This window comes from Embiotoca jacksoni, unplaced genomic scaffold, assembly GCF_022577435.1.
Source record: "Embiotoca jacksoni isolate LCO1_2020_lvr unplaced genomic scaffold, fEmbJac1.0.p SCAF_8, whole genome shotgun sequence".
Lineage (NCBI taxonomy): Eukaryota > Metazoa > Chordata > Actinopteri > Embiotocidae > Embiotoca > Embiotoca jacksoni.
This window is the reverse complement of record NW_027185436.1, coordinates 2,178,450-2,199,646: the sequence shown is the minus strand read 5'-3', so window position 1 is coordinate 2,199,646 and position 21,197 is coordinate 2,178,450. Positions and strand designations below refer to the sequence as shown.

At 40.9% G+C, this 21,197-nt stretch overlaps 1 protein-coding gene across 1 annotated transcript; it reads right to left on the bottom strand.

Annotated features, from left to right (window-relative positions):
• Positions 1 to 269: 269 nt before the first annotated feature.
• On the bottom strand, positions 270 to 20,967 carry susd2 (sushi domain containing 2). The gene is made up of 14 exons (XM_069138891.1): positions 20,898 to 20,967; positions 20,510 to 20,708; positions 19,326 to 19,474; positions 18,496 to 18,841; positions 17,536 to 17,737; positions 16,361 to 16,446; positions 16,004 to 16,272; positions 14,254 to 14,397; positions 13,513 to 13,665; positions 12,724 to 12,975; positions 11,039 to 11,317; positions 10,031 to 10,207; positions 4,156 to 4,252; positions 270 to 979 (listed from the first exon to the last, which is right to left on the bottom strand). Exons 1-14 carry the CDS (start codon positions 20,965 to 20,967, stop codon positions 928 to 930), a joined length of 2,475 nt encoding a protein of 824 aa, XP_068994992.1. The 3' UTR covers positions 270 to 927.
• Between the last annotated feature and the right edge of the window lie 230 nt (positions 20,968 to 21,197).

Here is a 21,197-nt window from a genome sequence, read left to right as displayed (position 1 = left end):
CACACACACACACACACACACACACACACCCCGAAGGTTTTTGTTTTGGAAAAGGAGAAGTGAGTCAGGTTCAAAGCAGAGGAGAAGACTACGGGGGTAACATGAGATGACGGTCCAACCGATGGGGCACGCCGACGCGCCAGACGATGCATGTCTGCTGGGATGAAGTGGAGATGATTCTTTATTTCTGAGATCCAAACAGTAGTGCACACACAGAAAACACCACCAGATAAACATGGCACAATACGATTTATTTATTTTCTCACCGATTTTTAAAACATTTATATTTCCACTCAATGGCTGGCTTGAAATACAGATAAGTAACAGTGCAAGGATTCAGAAATCAGGTGTTAATCTAGTGCAAAAAGTTGACCTCTCTGTAACATTGGTGAATTTCTCTGCTTCAGTCACTCAGCAAAACCCTTCGTTTGAGTGAAAGCTGCGAGCCCAAACATCAGCTGCATAAGAGTTCAGAGTTTTTCAACCAAAAGAATGATCAGGTTCACTTCACACTTGACATGAACATGAACACATCTGGTCCCATTTTAAAGTGAACGGCAGAAGGGAGTGTTGATTGTAATGATGATATCTCCATGTAGTATTTATACAATTCTCTCTCTCGCAAACATCGGACATTCAGTCATGCAAAACGGGGATACAAAAACAATCATGGCATTTTTCCTTTACTTCAGCGCCCTCACTCGTCACCCCATGCGCCATTTACCACAAGCTGGAGGTTTTCCAAACTAAACAAGAGGAAAAACATGAGGCCAAACAACAAGCTGGAAGAATAACGCCTGAGGTTTTCCTGATAAGGTCAGCAGGTCAAGAGAAGACTGAGTGAATGTGATTTCCAAACTTTCAGCTCTAAACATATTTATGGCCACAGACCATGTAGCTGATCCATAATCCAAAAGGATTGATGGTTTAGCAAGTCTGTTCTTGGATCCCCATCTGGTCTGGTTTCTCTTTTCTCTCTCTGAAAACACAAACGAAACAAGAGTCACTGAAAAAACTTTAAAAACTAAGAAGTGAAATTTCAAAAGTTAGTAAGAATAAACACCCTTTTTGCTATTGGATCATCTTCTTTCCGAAGATATTTTGGGAGAAAAAGCCATCCAGACTGTGTCTCCTGCTGCTTTATGAAAGTTGAATAATAGAGAACACTTGTTTAATCAAAACTAACCGCAGGAAACATGTCTGGTAACCTTCAGGGCAGGGATTATTTTCAACTCGGTTCCTAATAACAAGTGTTTTATTGCTCTTATTAATAATTTTATTAACAGCTAATATAAAAACAGGGAAAACTGTACAAAGTCCCAACATCGTATCGGAACTAAAAATGCATCAGTGGCTTTTGGGGATTCTCGTAGAGTGAAGATCAAGTGGATTGTGTCCTGTATTTGATGGGGGGGGGCACGTTAGGAAGGAATCGCTTCAAAGCCATTACGAACAGAAGGATCACAGCAGGTTTCAGAAACATGCGGAAAGATGAGAGTGAACCTTTCCTTTAAGCCCTATTTACAGGAGATCCATTACACTGAGGGGAGGTGGGATGTCAGTGAGTTTAATCCCATCCGGAGCACATATGTCCATTTAACAGCGTTACAAATAACCATCCTTTTCTCACTACACAATCAGCCTAAAGAGTACCAGGCTTCTATAGTAAAACCACAGTTTCTCTGATAATGTTAATCGAGTCCAAACATGGATTGTAACAATAGAAAAAAATAACTTGTGAACGTTCAAAAATATTAAGCTTTAATACGTTAAAAAGGTAGAATTTCATCCTACGGCGAGAACACCATCAATGAGTAATATAATGAGAGGTTGATAAGCAGCACTCATCCTTAAACAATATGTTATTCTCAATCGTTTTTAAGTCAGGTTTGATTGACTACGGGGATTTTCTGCCGTTTGGTTTTGAGACGGTTTCTAACCGTGTTTCCCATCTCACACCTTCATTTTACACGCTTCTCCCCGTTCAGACAAAGGCCCCCTCAACCTTTCTGACGTTGTCATACAGAAGAAGTGGAGGAGACGTGATGGTACACGCACACACGCACACACACACACGCACACACACACACACACACACCACACACACACACACACACACACACACACACACACACACACACACACACACACACACAGACTCACATATTATGGTGTAATGACTTTCTTACTCCTGTGTTGAGCTGCCAGTCAACGTGTTGGTACGTGCAAAGTAACCCTAGATGTGGAAAGTACCCCTGCAAGTCTTCCACGCATGGAACAGAGGCACAGCAGGCCGCTATCTAGCTGTCGCACACACACGCACACAGTTGTTGTGTAGTATCACTGCTTGTTTCCTCCAGACACACAACCCAGACGTCTGAAATACAGTAAGACCCCTGCTCGATGCTACTTCCACCCTGCTCTGCCTCTGATGTTGGAGAATCGATGTGTCCGCACTTGCTGGTGGGAGAGTGTGTACGCATGTGTGTGTGTGTGTGTGTGTGTGTGTGTGTGTGTGTGTGTGTGTGTGTGTGTGTGTGTGTGTGTGTGTGTGTGTGTGTGTGTGTGTGTGTGTGACCACTCGCTCAGGGAATATGTAAGAAGTCTCCCTACACATTTTTCAGCTACTGTATGTGCAGGATCCGTCCTGGCTGTGTGTGTTCTGGGTCTCCAGCCTTCGCATGTGTATCAGCATGTTGTCAGTGTGAGATCACCTCCCTCACATCTGCAGACCTTTTGACACTCTCTGCCTCTTTTTACACCTGGCCTCCTGTGATCAAGAGAGGGCAGGTGTGCTCGCTCCTTTCCCTCAGAACTTGAAAACACAGCAGTTTCGTGGGACGCCTGATCCAAGAGCTGCTGGGAGCCGCAGGTGGCTCTTGACTCCTAATATCCATCTTTTTCCTTCCCCTGCTGGAGTTATAGTGGGGGAAAGCCCAAATGAAGTCTATGAGGCCATAAAACAGGCCTTTAATTTGCTTGTATATGCCCAGGAGCTAGCGCTTCCATTAGCCTCTTGTTTCTCTGGACTGCAGTCATGAGCACGACCCCACAGGGTGTATGGGTTTATCTCGTTTGATCACATCAGAAAGGAAATTTATGAGTAATGGTTAGGAGGCTGGGACACGTTGGATATCAAATAAACAGGTGGGATTCATTGCTTTTGTGAGTCTCTGCGAGCACAGCGAAAAGGTGACTTGGGAGGAGATGGGAGGGGAAGAAGACCTCCAGCTATGTGCAAGACAACAAGTACTTCCAATTTCAAACATGTAATCTATTCAAAGATAGAATGAAAGATATACGAGTGGCTGGAGGCCTACCAAACAACAACAAACCATTATTTGTGTCTTTATTCAGAGCGTCCTTGACCTGTGGAGACCTTTTCATTGGTACAGTGTACTGAGAGGGACGACATCACGAGGTTACAGTGGTCTTTAGTTTGATTCTACCGGAGAGTTCAGTGTTATTTTAAAGTTACAATCCATAAAATGTACATGCAATTAAACCTTAAACCTGTTTTTTAATACAAACATTGAAGAAAGCTTTTTATTGTATGGTGTCTATATAGTAGTTTTCCTGGAGTTATTCCAGCGCAGGATTTATATTCCATTAAACTGAGAATGTTTTACAGGGAACAAGGCATCAACATGTAATCACTCTATGTCATTTTATCACTTTGAAATTCATTTAGTTACTGCTGATGCTTCAAATTAAAAGTGGTCAGCTGGTAAAACACGAGGAGGCTTTTATTGTGAAGCTGCGACAGGAAAAACAATTTCCTGTCAAAAATGCGTTTATAAAACAAGACAACGGTCTTTGTCAGCAGCAGGTAAAAGGCTGACGACAGTGAAGTAACTTTTCCTTCCGTTTTGCCATGTAACGAAAAAATAATTTATCATCTGAAACTATATTTCAGCTTGCTGGGCATCACACTTTTCAGTCAACCAGGAACTCAAAAGACTAAAAGAGGCCAGTACATGAGCTAAAAGAAAATAATTATATGACTGGTGAACTGCCGAATTTCATATTTGCATATTTCATGTTTCTTGTTTTCTACATTTTGGAACAAAGAGACGGAGAAGGTCAAAAGGTGTGAATTTTGTAGCACGAGAACTAAGGGATTGATTTTTCTGTGAAGTGAACCGTGTAACCCACCTGTCTTGTTGCCTGTTGTGTCGTCTGATCATCACTCCCGCTGTGACCAGTGCTGAGAGGGAACCAACAGCGCCAAGAACAAACCCCACGTTGTCGTCTGTGAAAATCACATCACAGTATTAGTCACTGTTATAAGCCATTGATCCTTCAGAACACAATCTGGATCAATGCAAAGTCAAAAGGCAACCGGGGATGCACTGATGTTAGGAGAAACACCGTGATGGAAAACTGAAGAGGAAGGATGTGCAGCAGTCCGAGCTTGAATCGGGGTACGGCTGAGGTTGAACATGCAGGATCAGTCAGTTTATTTGAAGGGTAAACCTTATATTTTAGTACAAGTTAGCTTTAACACCAGTAGTCATGCAGGTCCTCGTTAAATCAGCCTGCAGGCTCGTTAGCTCAAGTACCAACGTTTTTTACACTTCACACTGAGAGGAGACAATTTCCCTACTTCCAGCCAAAACCAATCCATGTCGCTACAAATGTCCAAGACTTGGATGCAGAACCACTGGTGTCAAACTGCTTGAAGCCTTCGGCATCAATGTGACGAGCTGCACTGGAAGCATGTGGATGACTGACACTCAGTCAGTGTTAACGAGCATCTTTTTCCTTCTGATTATCCCACTGAACTGACCAGCATTGATCACATAGTAGAGCTCCGGGGAGCAATGGCACTGCTTTTTGGAAGCATTTCATTTCCAGCGATCAACACATGACAGACATCATGGTGTTCGACTGAACGGGTTGAAGCAAACAAAAAAAAAGAAGGTGTTTTCTATTCATTTGAAGATGGTAGTGAATATCACCAATCTGTGTAATCTGTACCTGTAAATAAATGAAAATATGTTACCAATTAAAACTCTGAAAATTCAAAATTTCTAAGTTCATCATTGTTCAGTCTGGTTAAAATACATTTTCCAGTGTTTATCTCCCAAAGAAAATGCAAATGAAAAATCTGTTTACTACACCGAAACATCCCCGAGCTACACTCTTATCACTTGAAGCGTTTCTTAACATAAAGGGTTTTTGTTTTTTTTATTTGACAGAGCTGTTATCATCTTAAAATAATTCTGTTGATCTTTATCTCCGTGGTAACAGTGGATGTCTCTGTTCAGAGCTGTTGTCATCGGATGTGTGTAGCTGTCTCACTTAATGTGATGGCTGCAAGTATTCTTGGAACTGGAAACATGTGTCAACCTTCAGTCATCAAATGTTCCACATATAAACTTGAGAAGCACCCTGTTGCATAAACACAACAAAGCCTGGTAGTCGCCAATTAAAACACAACTTCAGTCACTGCATGCGCATTGTGCCTCAGTCTATTCTCTTGAAGGAGATCAAGAATGTAAAGTCTACACAGCAGCAGCGGTATGCCAACAGCTAACCTTTTTGGTGGTCTGTGACTGTGGGGCATGTGTCTGTTTATATTTGTTTTATAGCACACCTACATCAACTCCATTTAATTTTCCAGCTCCATCCATCTTGAGGCGAGTCTATTCAATTCGGGTGCTTTGCATATGTAATGTCAGACATCAGTGCTGTGTGTTAGTGCTTTCCAGCATGTTTGTTCTTTCATACCCTCACAACAGTTAGATGAGTACCCTTTCACTGACACGCTATAATAACTTGATGTTTCAACATCAATGAACTTATATTTCGTCTTTTTTTCATACACAAAACATGATAACCTTCAAGGTTTCCTACAGGTTTGGTCAAATTTGCATTTGTGCTTTTAAAACCACTCAGACCAGAAAAATATGACTGCATCAACCATTTATCCATTTTATTAACACTCCTATTTTGTCTCCTGTGCTTCAGGGTTAAGTAGTTTTTAACATTCACAAGCTGTTCCCACATACTCTCTGATAATTGCTTCAATTTACCACTGCATATCATAGAGAAATGAGCTGCAAGACATCAAGATGATTTATAGCCACTGTCTATCCTCATTGGTTTTAACGGTGCTGTTTCCTGAAATTAACCCAGAATGTTGGAAATGGCTTTAATAATGGTCACCTGTCCAGAGACCATTAGAGACGTTTCAGAAGTTGCACACCTTCAAGTAGCATTTTTTTTTTTTAACAGATATACTCAGAGATACAGCTTAAAGATACAAATGAAAATGGACTTCACTTGTAATTATGGCGAGGAGGTGAAAAGAATCACAAATGGGCAGCAGGAGGTGACGGCTGAACCAGAAGAGGCCGAATGAACGCAGGTTCGTCAAGAGGACCCTGGAGCGTTCAAGAACTGTTCAAACCTTTCTAATAAAACCTTTTTTGTAAAAAAAAAAGGAATGTTGCTTCATGCCTTTGTTTTCTATTCAACGACACCAGAAAAGATAAATATGTTAAAAGTAATATTTTTCACTCATTAAATCCTTGTTTTATCATGATAAACTTGTAGTCGTAACCTAAAACAATAGATTGGATTGCTGAAGATGAAGCGTCGGGACCGGCTGCACATGTGATGAGAAACAGCCCTCTCATTCAGATTTACACCTCACCACAGAGAAGAAACAGCCCTCAACAGATACGTCAGTGATCTGCGCATGAGCACAAACTGACTGAAAATGCAATTCAAAATAAAAGAAAGAATAACAAAATATAGGGACCGTGTGAGGAAGCCTGATAAGAAGACCTTCTTAGGCAGAAACTTCCTGTATGTTCACTGATAGAAAAGGCCGCAGACAAAACACTGAAGAGTGAGCAACAGGATTGATCTTTAGGTCTCAAGCTGTTGGCATTTCAAACCTCCTTCTTCTACATAAACTGCATTTGCCAGAAACTTGTGTCTCTCTCGGTGCTCAGCTGCTCTACCTCAGGGGAATCTGAGGACAGATCCACAGGCAGAAAATTGAGTGAGGCTTTGTCTTGCAACACACGTCACTTCTCCCCGTAAAAAACACTCTATCCCTTTCTGGCAGCTGTCACCTTTCCTTTAATCACTTTCTTCTCCTCTACGCAAGCAGCTCTGTTCATATTATGAAGCCATTAAGGTGGAGTGGACCTGTTATTTGTATGCATCTGATACTCGACCAAGGATCTTTTTTTTCTTCAGAAGACCGTGGAAAGGCACAGCTAAAGAAGAAATCTTTATGATCTTCTGCATCTCCTGTGACCCAGTGGGCGCTTAGATCAAAAACACTCCAAGGATTTTTCTACCTTAACTCCCCCTCCCCAAACACTCTAGTCTCTTCAGAGGACCAAATTGACAATGATCATCACAATACACTGCACCACTACTGCTATTTAAAGTCCACAATGATTGAAAAGCACACAAACAAGTGCAGCATGTCCCTTAAACAGGTGTTGCAGGATGGGGCAAATTCATACAGGGGATCCATTTTCAATGGAGGCGACTTCCTGTTCCTACGGCTGACAGGCGCCGTTTAAACAGCGCCTCATTAAAATGTGACTCAAAGAAGAAGTCAGACTGGATGTGGTGTCATTTGTTGTTCGGCATCTTAACCATGACTCCCATTCTGTGGCTGTTCAGCCAACACATCATGCTGCAGTGATTTATATAAGGGGAAGGCGGGGGCGGGCATGTGTGTGTGTGTGTGTGTGTGTGTGTGTGTATACTGTATGTGTGTGTGTGTGTGTGTGTGTGTGTGTGTGTGTGTGGGAGGGGGGGATCCATCAGGGCATTTCAGGGGTGTATTTAGTATTGTTTACTTGGCTGGAGGTCACGTTGGACTGGCAGAGGTAACAGCTCATGCAACACCTGCCATTGTGCACCTCAGGTCATGTTGACAGTTGTTATCTCTGATTTGTGTAATGAGAGTGTGAGAGCAAGTGTAATCATTGTCACATACTGTAGCTAAAAAGGGCCCTGGTTCTGTGTGTGTGTGTGTGTGTGTGTGTGTGTGTGTGTGTGTGTGTCTGTGTGTGTCTGTGTGTGTGTGTGTGTGTGTGTGTCTGTGTGTGTCTGTGTGTGTGTATACACAAATGGACCTAAAAGCACACGTTCAATCAGGAAGACCGTCTTTATGTTCGGTTCTTCCTCACTTCATTCTCCCTGCTTCTTCTAATCACCTGACTGTGGCCGTTTTGGGTAAACCAATCAAACTTCACCACTATCTCAATCAGCCATAATATTATATAAAATTGATTTAGTTTTTATCTCTACACGCATGTCAGTGGTGCTATATTTAGTCGATCATTTTAACACTTATTAAGATGGATACTTTCTAAACATTCAGTCTGACAAGTCCCTGTGGGTATGGCTTTATATTTAAGTAGTGTGTGACAGTATGTTGTTGTACATACTATATTGACAGGTCGGCTTCAACCCTATTAAGACAGCCAGAAATCAGATCACTGTGAGAAGGACGAAATCATCAATGAAGGAAAAAAGTAACAAAAACCTCACCTGGCTGAATGACAAACATGTCTGAACTCTTCTGCACTGGATAACCGAGTTATAAAACTAATATGTTTGCATAATGAATAAGTTAGTGTCAATTATTTCCAGCTGTGACCCAGCAGTTTACACGGGCCTCCAAATCTGATCCATGAAGTCCATTCATCTCCGATCACTATCGAGAGGAAGTCTCTGTTTACAGCTCTTACAAGGAGAGGATGGAGAACTGGAGGGAAGCCATGAAGGGTTGAAGGTAGAGGTGGATCGCAAGTCAAGTGGCTTTGTTTCTCTACCTCCTCACTTCACTGAAGCTGATGCATCAGTGAAGAGAAGCCTTAACATCAATGAAAAATGAGATATGCCACTAATTTCATCCAGTCTTACTGTCACTGGAATATGAACGATTAATTTTGTTGTGAATACTTCACACTAAACAGTGGGACAAAAGGTGGCATTAACCTGCTCCGCCACACGAAACACTAGGAATTCAGTGGGAAATACTGCCACCTGATGGCAACAGCTCATAACTACAACTGCACTCATTGAGTTCATGGTTGGGGTGATGAATGAAGCCATTAGTGGGATCCAGGTGGTTCTCATTCCCAAACAAAAAGCCAAGACAATCCAGGTTCAGAAGTTTATAGCTTTGTTGCTGATGGTTTGCATGAGCGGCCGAGAGAAGAGTCTATTTAATCTTTGCTTTCAGAAAGACTTCATGAGAAGAGACGGATTCACAAAGTCCGTCTCATGTGGAAGATATACTGAATATAAAACATGTGATGGGTTTACTAGTGATAAGTTAGTTTAAAAAGTACTTTTCTAAGTCATCATGACAAACTCTTTCCCAAGTATTATCAATACTACTAAAAATTTGCATGAAAAAACAGACAACAGCTTTTGTCAAAATTATGACAAATGTTTTTTGCATTTTTACCTCAGTCTAAACTCTACTAAACTTATGGCAGTGACAGTATATAATGAGGCATGTTGCATTTTAGTTTGACTTCCTACCCTCCATGCAGCCACTGTTTCTTTTGGATCAGTACACTACAAGGCTCAACTTCCAGAGCGGTACAAAGCCGTTAAGATACGTAATCCAGGAAAAGAGAATTCTTTTTTTGCAAATGTTTTATTGACATTTGGTATTTGCGTCGCCGGAGGAGACTGTTTTGAAATGTCTCCGTGTTTAAAGACATATAAATTTGATCAAATTCACATGATCCTTTTAACTACATCCGTGCGTGCAACAAACTTGTTTGTCCTCTGGGTTTGATTTCTGAAATCATTGCTCATGACTGCAATGTTGTCTCTCAAACGTCTGATGTAAACGGATCAGTGAATGTACCACAAAGAAGAGTTTTAAGAGTTCTATACAATCTTCTATAAGACAGAATTGTGTTTATAGGTTATGGAGGATGTCACAACATTGGTGCTCTCCTCACACACATTACAGTTGAGTTCATTTTCTCAACACAGACAGCTATGTGTTGGGTTTCACTTGACAACCAACCTGTAACACAGTAGGGCTGCTCTCCTGTCCAGGTCCCATCATCCACACAGGTGCGCTCTGTTGAACCGTACAGTCTGTAGCCTTCATTGCAGCTGAAGCTCAGAGTGTTTCCCTCCAGGTAATGTGTCCCATTCTTCTTCCCATTCTTGGGTGTGGGAAGCCAGCCACAAGACACCACTAAGGGACAACAACACGTACATATTAAGACCACTGCTTTTTGTTAACTAGTGACAATCAAATGTTTCTGAAAGATAAGCAGGTGTAAGAACATGGAGAAAAAACTAATGCTTCTGATTCTGTGTTATAAATGACATACTTCCCTTCATACACTAACCAGTAGTGCTCTTACATGTGAGGACTCTTGTTTGTGTCGTGCAGGAATTTTGACAGGGTGGTGTTGTTTTAAATCGCACACTGCCGTAAACACGTCACTTGCCAACATATATGCAGCTTTAATTATTTAACCAAAAATGAACGCGCTTTCGTTCCCTCTCTTTAACACACTGATTCTTCTGTCCAGCACCGGCAGTGAAAAAGAATCACTTTTGTGCTGAGTTCAGGAACAGCTGCAGCTTCCTCAGACATCTAAATTTGACCATTCTTTACGTCAGTGGCCCCGCCCCTTCCTCTACTGTCTTTGTTGGACTGTTTTGAGTGCATCATCCTGGTACTCTGCATGTTTCTGTACTTGACAGTGTGAACACACTGATGCACCTAAAATAGTGAGTGTTAGAAAACAAGTGTGCCATTTGGAACAGCATTACTTTTGTTTTGTGCACTATGAGACTGTGGTGTATGATCATTTCTAACCACACACACTCTTACTGGTGTTGAATGTTAAACTTTCAGGTATTCCATTATTTATTCAAAGACAAAACATGCACACAAATTATGCTTTTGCAAATTAACGAAAAAGACATAAACACTGTGTCACTATGTCAGCAGGAGCTGATGATTAGAAAAGAGAGCAGATGAATAGTTGGAGAGGACTCTTGTTTGTTGTTGTACCTGGCTCCAGGGCCTCCGTTAGGGCCTGATGGCTTTGGAAGGCCCTCAGTGTGGCGTTTCCTGCTGCAAGGCTCCGAGTGGTCAGGGTATCGTATTTACAGAACTGCGCTCCTTCTCCAAAGCACAGCGTCAATATGTCTGCTAATAAACGGTCATCAGGTCTCTCAGGTAGAGAAAAGGCAGGAACAAAAGCAGGGTCGTGGCTCGGTGGGAAATAGTATGTATCCAAAAGGTACTTTGAGTCGTATGTGAAAAGGGAGGACTCCTTTGAAATGTTCCCTGTGGATAAAAATAAACACACACAGAACAAATGGACATCATTTTGGATGGTAGGTTAGAAACACTAGTTTCGAATCTCAAAACAACACAAATGAATGTCAGTAGTAGAAGTCATGACACGATGACCTCATGACAGAGCATCAACAACTGCATTAGTTTTTACATTACCGACACATACGTCGCTCAAAGTTCTGCCAAATACAGTGTAAGCACAACGTTTGTAGCTGTACTGTATAAGAATAGGAAACGTGGAGTTAAAAAGAACAGAGTAAGGAGCCCACTACACACACACACACACACACACACACACACACACACACACATATGTATGCTGCACACCTGTTGCATGCTCTATGTATGTATGTATAAAGCGTCTTAAACATGATTGCAGAGGGACAGTTGGTTTGAATCTGACCAGAGATCTGCTGTGTAACTGGCGGGTTTTGAATATATTTTCTTCTATTAATTTGTTTCTTTTGTGAGTAATTACCTGCTGTTAACTAAGATTTATTTTTTAGGATTCATGGCTGCCGAGCCACTGCAGAGTTTTTTGTTGTTATTTTGTTTATTTGCTTGCTTAACTGCCAGATTGTGATTTTGTGTGATTTGCTGTTAAATGTCAACCAACCTGATGCAGAATCCCCATTTTACTCACAAAATTATATTTTTGAATAATAAAGTATTGTATTTCAATATAAATCCGTTTTTCTGTCATATGAGCGTTGGCACCATTTGAAGCTGTTTCCTGTGGTTATGAGGCTGTTGCTGGATGAACAAAACTCCAAGAGATCCATGCAGGACCTCCACTACATGATGGTTTTCTTTTGACTTGCATTGAAAAATGTCTCCCTACCAACACTAATACTGTATATAAATGAGTTCCTCTGAGCTTACTTTGACTGTTTGTTGCAGTTATACTGAACACATGCTTTCAGTCAAAAGTGCATGAAAAGACAGTTATGCCAGGTTTGGAGGAAATGTGCTGTAACTGAAACATTACCATCATGTATGTATGTGGTCAGACCCCAACTGTGTTGAACAGGCACTGTATGGTCACAGTTCCTGATATGGCTTTATAATCTGTTAAAGATGAGCTGACGCTAAACACGTGCGTCGTTTCTTAATGTGCACTCTGAGGGACATTTTGTCATTGTTGTAGCCAAATATGGAAATCATTTATAACAGCACAATGACAGGTGATTAGGAGCAAATCATACAAGCCCTAACCAGCTCTTGTCTTTTAAACATACAATAGAGTTTTCCTCAAAAAGATGATTTCATTAAATAAGCATAATTCATATTAAGTTCAATGTATATGCTGCTTTAGAGTGAGAACTGCTTGTTTCAGCAATGTTCAATCTGATTGTTGTTTCACAAACACACGTCTAACAGTCTTTCACACTCACAGCCGGCTCCAAAGGTAAAGATTTCCTCCAGCGTGGCGTCAGCTGAGGAGATGACCTCTCCATGCCGAGTCATCAGGTCATGCGAGGGGTCAGAGTTCATCAGGCCGAGCAGACCTTGGGTGTGGTTGGAAAACTCTGCTGGAAGCAGGACAGTCACTGCCATGGTTTCTTCATGCATACGAACCTCCACACCAACGCCAGAGGAAAAGATTACCGTCACATTGTGAGGACCGGAGGTGAACACAAACACTCCTGCAAGAAAAAGAGGGATTTTGTTTCAATGTTTCATTTTATTAAAGATGTAAAAACTTTACAAACCAGACAAATGAAATACATTCAAGTCAAAACCTCACAATACTTCTATAGATGACAAGAGAAGTTAAGGCTGCACTCAGCAGGACTTACATGGTGATATAGAGGTAGTCCCATTTTATGAACATAATTAATACCTGACCCGTAGCTTTGCAGCCAAAAGGATTCAAATTAAAGTATTTTTAAAGTCACTGAGGAGAAATCTAAGCACAAGATGTGGTGGCTGAAAACCACCATATCGAGATTCACAAATGATCCATGAGTTTACTGCTCAAAGATTTTCTTTCCAATTGGCACTTTTCCACAGTGCAACAATCCCCCAAAACTTAATTGAGGCTAACACGGTTGTATTTCACAGATTTCCGATTACATAATTTGATGATCCTGAAGATATTTACAGTTTCCAAACAGTCTTCGCCTGCTGCCATCAAAGTTCAAAGATGCCAAGTGGAGTCAGGAGTGTCGAAAGCATCTCACCATGTAGGTCCATCCATCTTTGTTCAATGAAAGGCAGGATCTTTTGGTTCCTCAGCACCTGAAGTTGGGCCTCTGCTAGACGCACCTCGATGACATCAGAGGCCTTTTCCTTCATAGCCACTGATGACAGCCGTGTGGCTTTGGCCAAGGTACCTTTTTGTAATTACACACTGTTAAATTGTGAAATCAACAATGGTTTTATCACCACAAAGCCAGTGCAATTTTAAATGATCCAGATGTTTGGCCTCACTGATCTAATGAGGGGAATATTAATGACATCTGGCCATCTACAGTCACTTAGCCCACGGCTGTTGTGTAATCACTTGGTGGAAATTCTAACCAATGCCGCTAGCATCTGCTCTTTATCCCCGCCTCTGACCCCGGGAGACACTGAGCAAAAACCAAAAGGGGATTATGGAAACAGACGTCATTACACCGCACCAACGTGTTTCACACACACACACAAAAACTTGACATCACTTGCTCTCAGAAGTGTGTGAAAAGTAAGACACGGTCTTGAACGCGTCTGAAGAGTGCAGGCCAAAGAAGACAAAATTCAGCAAGAAATAAAGTTGATACGTGTGAGCAGACTCAAGAGGAAGATAATCAATAATGTGACAAAAATACAAAATAGAAACGGAAAGATAAAAAAGGTCTCTGGAGAAGTCCTGCAACAGGTTTCATCCAAACAAAGCTTTGGGAAAAAGCACGATGGGGATGAAAGAGGACATACAGACTCACCGTTCTTAAGTTTCAGCTGTTCTGTTCTGGCCTGAACACTCAGCTCTCTGTCTGGCGAAGACACAAGGTAATACTCTCCTTTGCCATTGAAAGTGTATCTGAGGCCGTCAAACGTTATGAAATGCGGATCCCCGAGAACAACACCTGTGAGGCACCGACAAACAAAGCTCTGATACACATTTGGGAACAAACATATTTATTTCTGACGTCTCACTCATCTAAAGACTTTTTTTTATAATATCAGTATGCAGCTTAATGTTGTTTCACAGTCTCTGGCGAGCAGGTAGTTTATTATGAGATTTAATATATTCCTACATCTTAACTCTCAGCTACTGTCTGTAATTTATTTACTTCTCCTGTAACTAATCTGGTTTTACCTGCTGCCCTGAAGTCCATTTGAAGACATTGTGTGTGTTGAGGAACACGTAGGCAGTCAGATACAGATTAACACTCTGGCGTTTTATTTCTTGCAGTTTGCGAGGCTCCTTCTCCAGCCTCAGTTTTACCAAAACTTTGTGTTCACCAATAAATGGGGATGTTTGATGTGAATAAAATAAAATACCTGATGTACTAATGTTGTCCAAAATCATAATGCCGTGCATCATTATCTATATATATATATTTTGTGAACGTATCAAACATGTTTAGTGCATTTTTAGTTCTATTTTAGTAGTTTATATATATATATATATATATATTCACAAAATACATACTATATATTTCTCTTTCAGAAATCTCCTTGGCATATCTCCACGACCGTTCGTCCCACCAACTTGAAACGCGGTAGGTGTGTTGCTGGCGACCCAAGGTTGGGCCTTTTTTGCGATTTTGAACACGTTCGATATTAATTAAAAAAAAGCAAAACCTGGCAGCCCGCTTTGATGAGTTGAAGGTTTGACAGAGACTCCGCCTACCTTACCGGGACCACAGAGTGAGCTCTTCTCAAGAAACTGGATTTGTCCTGCTATTAAAACACGCCCAAGTGTTTCACTTTCTAATTCACATCAGCCAAATGAAAAAAAACGACCATGTATGTAGAGTGTGTTGCATTTTACAGATGTAAATGTTCAAGGTTGTGCTAATTTGAATAAATGCATGCTTGGGTAATTTAATCTACAACAATACCACATAAGATCATCAAATATTTATATCATTGCTGTCTGTGAGAACCATGTACATAAGTAAATGTACTTTGTTAAGTTCCTCCACTGGATATTTTAAATATAAAACAATATTTTCTCGGTGAAATGACATTTAACTTACATGACCTGTTGTTAAGTAGCTAATGCTGGCATTGTTGCTGGCTAAAAGTGCACAGGCCTGAGTTACATCACAGGTGATGCCTCTCCATCTCCTCTATTAAAGGATCAAATTACATCAATGTCTGGTGACGTAGTGAAGCGTGTATTCACCTAGCACGCAGCAAGCTGTTCTTAAGAAAGCAGCAGAGATAATAACACAAGCCAGCAACCGTAGTGACAAACAAGCTATTTTCAACGGTCACTGGACTAGTTTCTTTAAATCTTTCATACAGACAGGTATCTCTCCAATTATTTCATTTTCAGACATTAATGCTGACTAGGCTCATAATAATCGAACAGCAAAGCTCAAGGTAGCGGAAGCAACTAATGAAGCAGATTTCTGATATCAGATTTGAATGAGGACACGATTGTCACTGTGACTGATATTGTGATTTTTATGCTGAATGTTGAATGCGGTCTGTAAAAAGCTCGATTTGACTTGGTCTCACCTGATCTTGGCGGCTGGTAGTTGCGACATCCGCTTGAAGGTCGACGGTCGTTGTAGATATGGCAGTGGTCAGACCACAGGCAGCAGTAGTAGAAACTGGTGACATCATAAAGCCAGTGGGAATACCAGGGCACCCGTAGGGGCTCCCCGTATGGAGGCGAGCCCCAATAGTGAGCCCTCTCTGGGGTGCTGCATCCAACTGAGTCTCCCGTTAGCAGCAGAGTGCCTGCGCTGTCATAGCAGCACTGCTGCCCTGATCCATGAGTAGGGCTGCAGATAAAAGAAGAAAATCACATTAAAAAGAAAATAAATGTGTATTTTTATTGTCAAAACAAAAATGTCCTCTTGTTACTCGTACCTGGCCTGAATTCCTCTGATGCAGTGGACACTACCTGGGTGATAAGAGCACACACGGCCCCTCTCAAAGTCACAACTGTAATCAATCTGAAAAAACAAAATGAAGAAAAAAATGAATACATGTTGAACAGTCTCAATCCTCTTGACTAAAAACTCAAACAAGGAAGCCGCCCTTAACACGGATCACGCTCAGCGATTTAAAGGACCAGTGCGTAGCGATGAGGTTGTAGATAAGGTGAATGTCCCACTTTTTGTGGAACCACAGAGCATTTTTGTCCCTCGTACCGTGTCCAACACGTTGGCTCAAGTTTTCCGAACTGAACACTGCAGGACAGACGCTTTTCTAAAATCTGTAAATGCAGCGACGACAAACACATTCCCCGTGACATGACTGTGAAACTTTGGCTTCCTTTATGCGTACTGTGCGCAACGTGGCTTTTTTAAAAGTTGTATTTGAATTAATATATTTGTTTAGTCCTAATCTGTAACCTGCAAACTAAGCTCTGTGTGTTTTGAAGCTTCTAAATTGTTCCACATGAACACACTCTTTGCCCCCTTTGGTTTGTGTGAATCTGGTCTCGGCTGACCAGGCTGTTGCAGATAGCAACCAACTAAATGTTTGTCAAACCATTCAGGGTCTCATTGAAATTTAGTCAAGAATAAAGAGTCAAGAAACAAAGCATGTATCCCATTTGACTGTCTTTATATTACCTTTATTTATTTTCTCTCCCAAAGGCCTCATATAATTGATCACCAAAGGACTTTGATTTTGCTGAGTCACCCACCCAGATCTTTTTCTACAGTCATCAGAACATTAATGAAGTTTCTTAAATACATTGTTATTAATGAGCCTCAACAAGCTTAAACTGGCAGATGAAATCCAACTTTAAACATGTACACATGAACCAGTTTCTTGTGAGACAGTGTTCTACTTTGGATGAGTGAACAAAAGGCAGTAAATCTGTTAAAATTACTCTTTTCTTTGTCTTGCTTTGCTTGTAAGTTATCTGGGGAAAGCACATTTGGCTATCATTACGTATTCACTAAATTCATTGTAATGCAGATAGTGTTATTACTGTCACTATTATAACTACCTTGACTGAGAAACTAATAATATTAAAACCTCAAATATAAATGACGTAATATTACGGGATTAATTGTGCAGGGTGGACTCACATGAAACCTGCCTGTATCTGCTCGGGCCTGAGCCAAAGTGCACGGACAGTCTATGAGTTCATCCAGGAAGTACGGCAGCTTCTTCTCCAGGACGTCCCACTGAAGACACTTGTCCCTCGCCCAGGCTGAAGAGTTGTCTCTGAAAGCCTGCTCGAGGTGCCATGCTAAGACATGACCTCCACTCCAGAGTCCTCGTACATCCCTGTGTGTAAACAATAACCACTTGTAATTTGAATTTGCTCTTTGTTATTTATAAACCTAAAAATAAAGTTTAAACTGTGGCTCAAACTAACAATTATTTTACTTTCTTTTTTTTTTAATAAATCATTAATCATTTAGTTTAGAAAATTCAAGAAAATAGCAAAACAAAAAGGCCCATTACAACTTCCCAAACAGAAAAAGCATCTTGACATAATTGATTTTGTCCAACTGAGTCAAAACTATTCACTTTGCACACATGTAAAAGAGAGAGAAGCAGCAGATCCTCACATCTCTGAAGCTGGAACCAGCAAACGTTTGGTAATCTAATCATTTAGTCGATGAATGGCTGCAGCTGCCTGTGGTCTGACCAATACTGCCAATACTGAACTCTGGAATCAATGTGACACTCACACTCTATATAGAGCCAATGATAATCAAATTACTTTTCTGTGGGTTATCCCCTCCACACAGCAGGGTTTGTGGTTTTAAAGTCAGACCAATTTAAGGGCCTAATAGATCACATGAACAAATACTTACTTTCTTATATCTGATAAAAAAAAAAAAAAATTAAAAAAATTGACTAAATATGCTTTAAAAGTCTTTGTAAATTCTCTATCTGTAATTGTTTTTATCTTTATTTCAACAATTTTACAAAGTCGGCAGCATTACGCTGAATCTGCAGTTTTACCACGATCAGCCAAACATGGGCAGAAATAATGTTCAGATATATTGAGATACTTAATGTTTGCTATCGGATACCTTGCTCCATCTGGTTTAGGACTAGCAGTGATGCGGATGTTCCCCAACTCCCAGTCAGAGCAGTCCTCTTTGGGCTCAGGGATGAAGCTGAACGCGCCGGTGTTGGGCAGCTTCCTGCCGAGCGAGTACAGATAGCTCAGCTCGGCCCGCAACGAGGACGCTGCGTTTGTCCTCCTGTTGACCTCTCTGTAACCCCACAGCTCGACGTTCACCTTCTCTGCTCCGACCAAGGATCTGTTCCACGTCATCTCAAGCTGTCCTGCCATGTTCGCTGTGCCGTAGTGCTGCCAGTGCGTCGCATTCACCAGGGTGACTTCAAAAGCAGGGTCCGCTTTACTGGGATGGACTAACACAGAGAGGGACAACAACTGTTAAGGTGACACACAGTTAAATATTAGGCATAGTGGAATTTTGTTGATCCAAAGTAAAAAAAAAATATGTCAGTATGTGCAACCAAAAGATGAGACGAGAGGAAATAACAGCACCAGACAGGCGACTGCGCCAACATGCCCCTTCAATAGAAATACAGTATTTTGTTATTTACTGTATGTTGGCAGTATTAATGACCTAATAAGTGCTAAATGTGCCATTTTTATTTAATCTTTTGACAGTGATTTCATCGTGAGATTGGAGTTCTTGTTAAAAAATACCAGCCTTAAAGAAGGAACTGAAACACGGTATTCACAAAAGGTTAAAATAACTTCCGACCTCGAATCCTCAATCGGTGCAATTTTTAACGGTTTGTAAATCAAACTAATCAGATGACAGGTTCAGCTACTGACAAATTCCCGAGGTGTGAAAAACCTCATCTTAACATTTCAGCAACTCACCTGACAAGTACTCTCCAGAGCTGTCAAAATGAATTCCATCCGTGGAGACGTCGAACGGTATCCAACCCGTCTCATACAACAGAGGAGAGATACAGTACGCATGGCCGTCAACATCAACAAACCCCTCTCCTGCAATCTCACCTTTGAACCTGAAACGGACACAGATGTGAATTTATTTCATTGTTCGGAAGCTTTGTTCTTACTGTAATAGCGTTTCTCTTCTGTAGACTCTTATCATCAGTAGAAAAGCTATTTTAAAAGCTTCCACGCAACAAGTACACTGTCACAGGCTGACGTAAGCAGCTGCACACGGGAGTCAATCATTCAAATGTGAGTTCATAGTCAGTGAATTTAAGGTTTAACTATTAGTTATATTGAAAGGATATTGATACTGCAATATTGGAGAATGTAATATGTAATTTCTTTATACAGGCAGGCAGTATGTTTTTATATATTTGAAATCTAATAAAATTATTATGTCCTGCTGCTGTCAAGAGCAGCATACTTACTCATTATGTTGTACAAGTTTATTAATATGAAAGATTCCCCTCAAACATTTTGTGCTTAATAGAGTTAAGTTATTGTCCCAAGTTAGCAGAATCCTATTTGCTTTTTGCATGATTTTGGATTTAGGACTTTGTGTGTGATTTTTAGGAGGTTTACTATTTCTTATTAATAATAATTAACATTATTAGAATTTAACTACAAATATCAGTCATCAACATTTCATCATTGTGCATGTAACACAACACACACAAAAATCTACAGCAAACTATTGTCCCTTGTTGTGACAAAAACAGCACATTTATAGTATCCACTCAGTGGCCGCTTTGTTAGGTACACTTTTAAAATCCAATGCAATCCAAAACAACTGCTCGGGTTCGACCTGTTTAAAAATAATAAAGTTCAGTGAGGCATTAATGGTGTTTATTACAGAGGTTGTAGTTTGTCGTGGTGTTGAACTGGACCGTACCATTAAATTGCAACCTCAGTATCACTAAATCACCACCTCTCTGACGAAGAACTAACCATCATGAGCTCGTGTTGAACGAGATCACACTGAATTATATTGAATTGTCCAGCGGAGCGGCGGGGTGTGTATTTTACACATTGTGGACATGTAGTGGAAATAGATCCTTGATGTGTGGATCCAAAGGTCATACTGCGTGTTTCGAGACACAAACCTGCAGCGAAGGCGCCCACCAGCTGGAAGGACCAAACTGAGGATCCTGAGAGCTCTCCCACCCATCATGGAGCTGGAGTGAGGTGACACCTGGAAACAGGACTGGTTGTAGTCTGCACAACAGTTCAGCAAAGACATGCAGGTTGCACGGCAGGAGCATTCCTCCAACACATCTCCACACTTTCCCCTGCATGTCTGACCTAGCAAAGAACAATAACAGAATTAAAAAAAAAATAACACCTACTGCTGTGAAATTTAGTAATCAAGTAAAACAGTTTTGAAGAATTGCGCAAATGTTGCAACTTGCCGCACTGCATTATTTTCTTTGACGCATCCAGTTATTAAACAATGTTATATTCAGTCTACAGAATATTTTGGAAGTAACTTACCAGCTGATTTACATGAGAAAATAAGAAGAATTACACCAAGAAAAATGCGCTCGCACAAATTTCCTCTCATGTTTATCTCACGGAACAATGTGACACTGACTTAACACGTGTGTGTGCGTGCGTGCGTGCGTGTGTGTGTGTGTGTGTGTGTGTGTGTGTGTAGCACCGTCCTTGTCTCAAGAGTTGTGAAGCGTAACAAAGGTCATTGAAAATAGCAAACACAAGAAGAAAAAAAGAAGTTTTTTTTTTAAGTTAGTTTTTTTTTTCTTCTTCTTCTTCTTCTTCTTTTTCCTTCTGCTG

Coding starts and splice junctions, on each gene's coding strand:
- susd2 (XM_069138891.1), bottom strand. CDS start 20,967: ATGAGAGGAAATTTGTGCGAGCGCATTTTTCTTGGTGTAATTCTTCTT. Junction 16,273..16,360: donor ATCAGAGGAATTCAGGCCAG/GTACGAGTAACA, acceptor TTTTATCTGCAG/CCCTACTCATGGATCAGGGC. Junction 4,253..10,030: donor GCAGCCCTACTGTGTTACAG/GTTGGTTGTCAA, acceptor TGATTTTCACAG/ACGACAACGTGGGGTTTGTT.